The sequence below is a fragment of the Crocodylus porosus genome, unplaced genomic scaffold, assembly GCF_001723895.1.
Source record: "Crocodylus porosus isolate Cpor-Errol unplaced genomic scaffold, CroPor_comp1, whole genome shotgun sequence".
Taxonomy (NCBI): Eukaryota; Metazoa; Chordata; order Crocodylia; family Crocodylidae; genus Crocodylus; species Crocodylus porosus.
In genome coordinates this window covers 83,991,560-84,000,098 of record NW_017728886.1, presented here as the reverse complement: position 1 = coordinate 84,000,098, position 8,539 = coordinate 83,991,560, and the positions used below count along the sequence as shown (strand labels likewise).

At 42.0% G+C, this 8,539-nt stretch overlaps 1 protein-coding gene across 1 annotated transcript in view; it reads right to left on the bottom strand.

Annotated features, from left to right (window-relative positions):
- ITGA9 (integrin subunit alpha 9) overlaps positions 1 to 8,539 on the bottom strand; it is a 350,292-nt gene that overhangs the window by 279,213 nt on the left and 62,540 nt on the right. The window contains exons 12-14 of the mRNA XM_019534746.1: positions 6,671 to 6,761; positions 6,070 to 6,115; positions 2,960 to 3,114 (exon numbers count right to left, since the gene is read on the bottom strand). Coding sequence (XP_019390291.1) covers positions 2,960 to 3,114; positions 6,070 to 6,115; positions 6,671 to 6,761 — 292 coding nt within the window. The remainder of the gene's footprint in view (positions 1 to 2,959; positions 3,115 to 6,069; positions 6,116 to 6,670; positions 6,762 to 8,539) is intronic.

Here is an 8,539-nt window from a genome sequence, read left to right as displayed (position 1 = left end):
CCTTTCTGCCTACGCCTGAAGCGTAAGTCAAATAAATTCACCTGTTCTTTCTCAATCCGCTCCGAGTCCCTAACTCCAGACTCTACGCCGCTAATCCCACCTGTCCGTATCTAATTGCCACCCTGGCCCACCGTGACCTTGGGGCCCGATCCTTCGGTTTTCCCCGACAGTTTCTAGCCGCAGAAGAGAATGCGGCTCTCCAGAAGCAGATCCAGGATTTTGCCAAGTGGGGTGTAGAAGCAGTGACTGGTGCTGCAGAAGTGGCTACAATCCCACTCCCAGCCTCCTCCCGCTCCCACCAGGGCAGGCAGACTGTGCCATGGGAGCAGAAGTTGGGGACTTTTTTAAGTCCCCAAAGCAGATAAGAATTCCTTCCCATCCCCTCCCTGCTCAGAGGCACATTCTGGGAGCTACAGAGCCACTCTAGGTGGGCTGCACAGGAGCTGGGCTCAGCCTGGGACAGCAGCAGAGGGCAGGCAGGTTCCTCCTCCTCACACCTGCTTGTGGGCTGGCAGGGAACACTCAGGGGGACTGGCAAGAAGAGGAAACCTTCTTGCCCAGTGCTGCTGGTACTGCCCAGGCTGAGAGCAGCCCCACTGGAGAGAGACAGGAGCTCCCCTCACCTGCGGGACAGCAGCAGTGGCAGGCAAAAGGGGGTGGGGAATGGGAGGAGATGTGCCTCTAAACACAGCAGAAGGGATGGGGTAATTCCTATCTTCTTCTGGGACTTAAAGTCCCAGGCTGCTGCTCCTGCCATGTGGTCGGAAAGGGGGAAATGGCCATGCTGCTGCATCCTCTCTGAACCACATCTGTGGTCCTCCAATCAATTTGAGTTTTGACACCCCTGGTCTAGATTAAGGATGAAATCAAACCCAGACTTTTTAGTAAAAATGGAGGCCCATCCAGTGTGTAGGATGGTGTAACAGCAAAGCCACGTTATTAAGGGGTGGCCAACTTATGGCATGTGTTTCACAAGTGGCATAGGCAACCTCTGTGTGTGCCATGCAGCAGACTAGAGAGGGAACAGGCAGCACAGTGGCAGGTAGGGTATGGAGCAGAAAGAAGAGCATCAGATTAAACAGGGAGCATACAATGAAGAGCAGAAAGCAGAGCAGGCACAGAAAGGGGATCAGAGTGGCACTTGGGGAAAATGCAGGGCTAATGTGTGGCATGCCTGTCAGAAAGGTTAGCCCCCAGTGTTATAAACCACCCATGAAGTCACAGCCAAAAGGGCAAGCCAGTTTCTGAGATCTGGGGAAATAAATATCTTAAAAAGAAATGCATTTTTTATTTCTGACTGATCCAAATATTTTGCAAGGTACCACTGAAATACAACCAAACATCTAGCTGTCCAGCCCATACACAGGCAGAAAGGTCAGACAATGACTGGCACGCAGTACTAAGCCACTGTTGTATGCCTCTACTTAGACATACCATTTCAGCTATAAAAAGATTGCTGAAGATTCTAGTCTGTATAAAGTGCCCATAAAATGGACAGGATTTGTATCATCACTGAAAAACTACACTGTGGAAACAAACACGGATCTACAAATAGCTGTTGGAACTTCTGCAGCTCTGGGAAAAAAACGGGGAGACAAAAAGTCCATTATCTATCTGGAGATGTTTTTTATGAGCTAGGAACGTATTAAAATAAGCAGTTTAGGCATACATGTATAGCAGTAAGAATGGGTTGTTTATTTATTTTAGTATCTGTAAACTCAATACTTGTGAAACATTTATGGAAAATTGTTAACCCATCAGCAGATGGATCTCCCAGCCATGAAAGCCTGCTTTCTGCCAGAGCAGGGGGAGTCCAGGATCAGGCTCCCTCTGCTTTGGCAATAAAGTGTGATGGGATCTAATGCATGAACCCACAATTACGCCTCCTGCCCTGCACTTGTAACATGGTAGGGAACATGATTTCTAGATTGCTCATTAGATCCTATTGTGCCTTTACCTGCATGTGTAGAAGACTTAGTGTTTTTTCTATCTATCTATCTATGGGGGTTGTAAAAACTCCTTACCCAGATAAAAATAATTCATTTGAACTGAAACATTCATCACTGCGAATCTAGTAGAATTCACAAGAAAGGAGAGGTAAAAAAAAAAAAACAGTATTTCAAGTCTAAAACTTACAGATACAGATCTTAGAGACCAAAAGGGTATTCAGTGTTGGGGAGTCTTTTTGAAGTTCAGCTATCCCAAGTTCAAGTAATGAAGGACCAGTTCCTGATAAGTGTTTAGCTGCAGGTTTCTTAGGTGTAAGAAAGGAAGATAATAGGGAACATTTGTTTGTTCTAAACGTGACCTAATAAATATTGCAATCCATTCAGGGAGGTGGGGTGGGAGAGGCAAAGAATAAGGAAACCCATTACTTCCCATGTGCTCATGCTGGCCAACCACAAAGGAGAAAAATCTACTACACTCCTAGCATGGTGGTCCCCTTGGAGAAGTACACCTTCACACCAGTACTAATATGCTAGGCCGAACCAAAATGGCATAATGCAATTCAAAAATATTTACATCCCACCCTTACAAATTTATGAATATCATATAAACCTTGTCCATATGAACACATTGTGGATGATGAACGAGCAGTATTTCACACACAGTAACACCCATATACAATTATATAAGCACAATAGGTATAAAGAACATAACAGATACATACAAGACTTCCTCCTGGTCAAAAGAATCCTAGAATCTCAAAGTTAATTTATAAACATTAAGGATGCTTGAAGGCATCTTTGCCAGTAACATAGGCACCGGCCCCTTTTATGCATGAAATGAGGTAAAGAAACCGATTTGCCTTAGCCTGTCAGGAATGAAACTCAGGCCTTTAGGTTCGTAGTTTCCTATTTTAGGCACTCTTTGTACATCTCTAAAACCCAGTCACCAATGCAATGAAATGTGGCAGCTTTCTAACATTGTAAGTCAAATATCATGGATTCAGCCTTACCTATCTCTCCTGGAACGTGCTTGCCATTGAAACGAAAGCAGACTGTAACATTGAGACAGTTCACTTGCTGAGAGCCATCATGGCACTGGGGAGCTGTGATGTTGATGGACACTGGCAGGAAAATAGAGATGTCCATCGTAATGACGGGTCTGGATCTGGAGATCAATGGAGAAGTATAATTTAGTCCTGCCTCAGAGGGACATTTCACAACAATGTGAAAACAAAGAAAATGGGGTAAATATCCTATTTCAAGCAGACATTAAAATTTTAGGAAAACATTCTGAACTTTGGGACAGACAAAACATTTTTTTAGCACTTCACTCATTCAGCAAGGCTGATCAATGGCTGAATTAAGTTGACAGTATTGGCTTTACATTAACCACTGATTTAAGATATTCAGAGTCCAATGTGGATGACCAGTTGTGATTTAAAATATATAAAATCATCTCTAGTGAAGGCTATATAGAACAGAGACTTCCTGCTAGCTCAGGGGGTATATAATTCAATTAGGACATTAGTCAGTGACCTCACTTATGCTTCTTCACTGGGTAAGGACTTAAAAAAAGGGAAAAGGACCTGGGATAGTAAGGAAAGGGTATGTAAAAGACTCTAATGTTCCATGTTATACTCTAGCAGCAAACTTTGTTAATGTAAACATGACGAAAAAATAGATTTGGGGGTAATTTTTCACTGTGGGAAGAGACAGGTTAAGTGGATGATATCCCCATCGTTTTGGATGGGGAAATGATTGGCTAATTCCCCCGTGCCATGAGCTAAAAATTTACAGTACTACTTTGACTGCCTAAAATTAAATTCTGGCAGTTCCTTGTGTGTGAGGAAGGAAAGCTTCCCACTTTTGCAACCCCTGTCCTGGCTGTTGCTACGGTTATTTCAGGTTGAAGAAGAGTTCAGCTAGAGTTGCATCACAAGTCTAGGGCCATGAGAGTGAGGTATTGTTTTGTTCTGCCACATGACAATAAGTACAGAAAGGCTGGGAAAAACAGAGATATCAAAGCCTCACTGAAAACTAAGAACTGTCCTCCATGTGGGACTGGAGCCCACAACTCACAAGCCTTTATTCTTACTGCTTTCAATCTTGCAGATCTTAAAAGCAAATATTATCCAAAACCAGCTCAAGTAACAAACCTCATCTCACTCCATCCTCCTAAAAATGTGCAGCAAACAGAAGATGCTGACCTAAGGTGGGCTTAAGCTGCCACACAGGGCCAGACCACATAGCTAACCAATTCAAGACTCTCACTCCACTAGATACTTAAGTGATGGGGGGCTGTTGTTACAAAGACTTCTCATCTACCGGAGCAAGATCACATGACTCTCAGAGAGACTCTTTGAATAAAGACTAAAACAACAATGGGAGTTTGTCTGATTAATGGTATCCCTGCAAAAAAAAAGGAGGGAAGAGCATGATTCCCCTGATCATTTCACATAAGGATGAGCTACAGTCATTTGCTTGGGAACAGATAAAATAGATTAACTGTGTAATTTCCAAAGACAAAATACTTCTCAAGATATGCACTGCATGATGCCTCCTTAAAGTTCATCCATTTTGTGACTCCCTTATAAAGCTATACATATATCAAGTTGCAGTGATGCACATGTGTATGTGCATGCACAAACACACCCACCCACATCCACACACATGCAAGCACTCAAAAAGTAACTGCCATCAGACCCAAGTCAAGGCAGTTTCAACTTTTGCCAAAGCTCTTAATATCATTTGGCAAGACGTTTGTTGTTTTTGGCCAGAAGACTTCACAAAAATTTCCGGGAAAAATAATGTCTATTCTTGTTCCCTAATCTTAATCCAAATGGCAAGTGCAGCATGCTCCCTGACTAGCAGTAGCTGCAACTAATCTGCCCACCAACCGGGTTAGTCCATAATGCACAAATTGCTTAAGAAATAAACAGGCACTGAGTAAGTGTTTGGAATGAGGTTGCTACGTTGTTGTGGATTTTCTTAGTGATGCCACACAAAAACTTCCAATTCCTCTTTCACATAACAAAGCAAAAGAAGTATCTTCAATCTTCTTTTCAAGCTATTCCTAAGGACACTGGTCTAAAAATCCAGCTGTTGAGGTTCATACCATTTCACAGAAAAGCTCTTGACTTTCTCTCTCTGTCTTGGTTCTAATGAGATCCTAACGATAAAAATTTAACACCTACACAGCTGAAGTCAATGCAAGGTTTTCTGTCAACTCTAATGGAAATGGAAGCAGGTATTTCCTGTGTCTAACAGAACACTTATTGGTAGATTCATTCTACAACTCAGAGCATTTCCCTCCTCCCTTATACCTTCTATTAAAATGACCATTCTGGAGTTGCTCCCAGGTGACCTCCACTCTAGTTCTTGATACTGGTTTTCTATTCATCTCTAAAGCAAACATTAGAGATGAGGGGTGTCAAACATACAGCTCACAGGTTAGACGTGGCCCACAGAACCATTTCATCTGCCCTGCTGGTAGTCCAGTGGATTACCAGAAATTATGGTCCCTGAGGCCCAGTGGACATGGCCATCAGCAGTAGTCACCCCTTCTTTGCACTGCCACCCGAACACAGCCCACTACCACATGTCTCCTCATTCACAATGCAGCCCCACACTACCACACACCCCCTGCTGTGCACTGCCACCCAGCCTACAACCTGCACTGCAGGCACGGCTGGTGAACTCAAGAGTGGTGGGGCGGGTAGAGTGGCACACAGGAATGCGGGGCGGGGGGGGGGAGGTGCATCCAGCTGGGCACTACGGCCAAGAGCAGGGAGGCTGCAAATCGCGCCCCCACCCCCCGGAGATCCCAGGTGGCTGCAAACTCTGCTCCTGGCTGGCTGGAAGCACTCCAGCTCTCTGCATGCCACTCCACCTGCCCCACCAGTCTGAGTTCACCAGCTGCGCCTGCTGCACTACAGCATGCTCCTAGCTCCACGCTACTGCCCAACCAGGGCCGTGTGCTGCCACAGGCCTTGGCTCCATGTTACTGCCTAACCACAGCCCTGTGGTGCTGCATGTCCCTGGCGCCATGTTGAAACCACATCACCAACATACAGGATGTATAAAAAGCAAACATAACGGAGAAGAAAGAAATTGATCTCACCTTAGAAGTATCACATGGTCTGACATGAAGGCTCCAATGGTCATATCTGAAAGTTTCAAACATATAAACAATTGTAAAAGAAGTTAAAGGGCACAGAATTCACCTCTTTATAGTCATTTTACTCGAGCCAATTTGACAATTTTAAAATGTGTGCAATAGATGAAAAATTCTCTATTTCCATTTTAAATCTGCCAATCAGTACATCTGAATGTTTTGCCTATGTTAAGTCTGCAAGACAGGATTCCTGAAGTCATTCCAGTTCTAAATATTAATAGCCCGCAGTCACTATTTTAGTTAAAATGTTTTCCATTAAAAGCAACTGCACTTCAAGGAAGTCATTATCTTCTTCATCTTGTTTATCAATCCTTTGGTACAGATTTCAAACCTACACCACTGAACCTAGCTGGCAGTCCACATTCTCTGGAACAAAGTAATCATATAATTAGCTTTCACTAGCTGACGGAAAAGAAAAGCAATAAAAGCAATGTTGCTAACTTTCCAATTACTTAGATGAAATAGCTTTAATAAGCAACATGAAAACTAGTGGATATGCTTCATTTATTTGCTTTTTGTCTGCTTTTATTGTTGGTGCAAAATATACCTGGATAACCATTTCCATCCATATCAATTCCTCCTGATATGGACTGGCCAAACATCCTCAGTGCTGGATTTATCTTTTGCCCAGACAGCTTCTGCAACAGATAATATGGAAGTGAACTCACAGAAAGGAAACAAAATTAAAATAAAAAGAGCACAAGGATTATTCTCCCAGGAATTCATTTTCATGTACACTGTGGTATCGTTAGATTGATGTAGTTAGCTGTGTTAATCTGAAGTCAAGTAAAAGACAGGGTATGTTGGCACCTTATAAACTAACCAAACTAGATATACACACCTACACCTATATAAACAGACAGACAAATCGATCTAGCACACACCTTTAAGAGCTGAAACTCACTTCATCAGATGCTGTGAAAGGACATGCAATAAGCAGTGTATAAGAAGAGAGTATTTTCATTTCTTCCTCCCAGCACTGCCTGTCCTGTCCACCCCTCATCCTCTCCCTGCTCTTTTGTATTCTAATTTCTCTCTGTCCCTTATGCACCACTTTGAAGTAACTCCACCTCATATATACAGTCCTTAGGGACTGTTTTCTACTCTTGACTTCAACTAATGCAGTTGTTGCCTTTGATTAAAAATATACTTAAATCATAAATACACATACACCAATTAACAATATAGCAAACATATTTTCTGCAAAAAGGTATACAGCTTCGTATTCCATACAATGTTTTTCACTATCTGCATCTGTATGAATAATAATTTTATACCACTTTTAAAAAATTAATGATTAAATGAAACATAAAATCAAATGTAACCACTTCAACAAAGTCTACTAATATGTTCAAGGAAAAAAATGAGATATTAATTTCCATATCGAGTTGAAAATTCTGTTTTTCATCAGTTATTATATATTATTTTGTGTCATTGCTAAAGCTGTATTTCATTTTTGTCTTCCCAGCCCAGAACATTAACTGACTTAGTAAAATCCTCCTCAAAAATCACTAGCACATAAGACCGTCCCCCATACTGTTTTAATAGTAAATTTTTTGCCTGGAGCAAATCAAAGTATTAAAATCTCATCTTCCAAGTCAGTCTGACAGCTCCTGGGCTCCTGTATATTAACAGTATGTTGCAAACAAAAAGGAAATTTAAGTTCAAAATAGAATCTGATCACAGAAGTTACAGACAGAAAAGACCTATTATAGTGTATAATTCCCAGGCTGCTGCTGCTGGGACTTCATAGCCTTTTACAGGCTGCAATACTTCCTCATTCAAACCATAAAAGGACATTAGCCTCAACCAAAAAAAAAGTGAGACAGGAACTTCATCGGAAGGAAATAAAACTGCCTTAAAACCAATGCCCTAAAAGTAGAGCAAGTTCCTTTAAGATAAACCTGCAATCCTAATGGCCAGCTTTAATGAAGAAAGAATGCTTTAAAACAAATGCAACTAAATTTTCTGTCTTAAGAGTGAATAAGATTGAGGTAATTGAAAACAACTTCCTCATAGTTTCACTTACATCACAGAATGCAACAAAGTTTTTGGGGGGTCCCTATTAGGGTGGTAAATCCTGCCTACAGATATCCCACAGACATCTGCAGGCTATTATAGTATAAATGCAGAAGTATAATTCTCTTGTGCTTTAAGTGCCATGAATGAAAACAGCAGGCCATGAAGCTTAGTTAGACAGTACTTACTGAGCACATACATTATGCTACAAACCAATTCAGCTGCTTTTCCTCAGAGCCACTGCTAAAAGTTGCTACAGGCAAGTAAAACAGATAGAGATCAATGACTTGCACAAAAAAAAGGGAAAAAGAGAATGGGAAGGGTGAAAAATTTATACACCCAGGGCTTCCTTCTCACAGCTTATTTAATAAAGGAAATCCAGGGCATCTGGATGGCT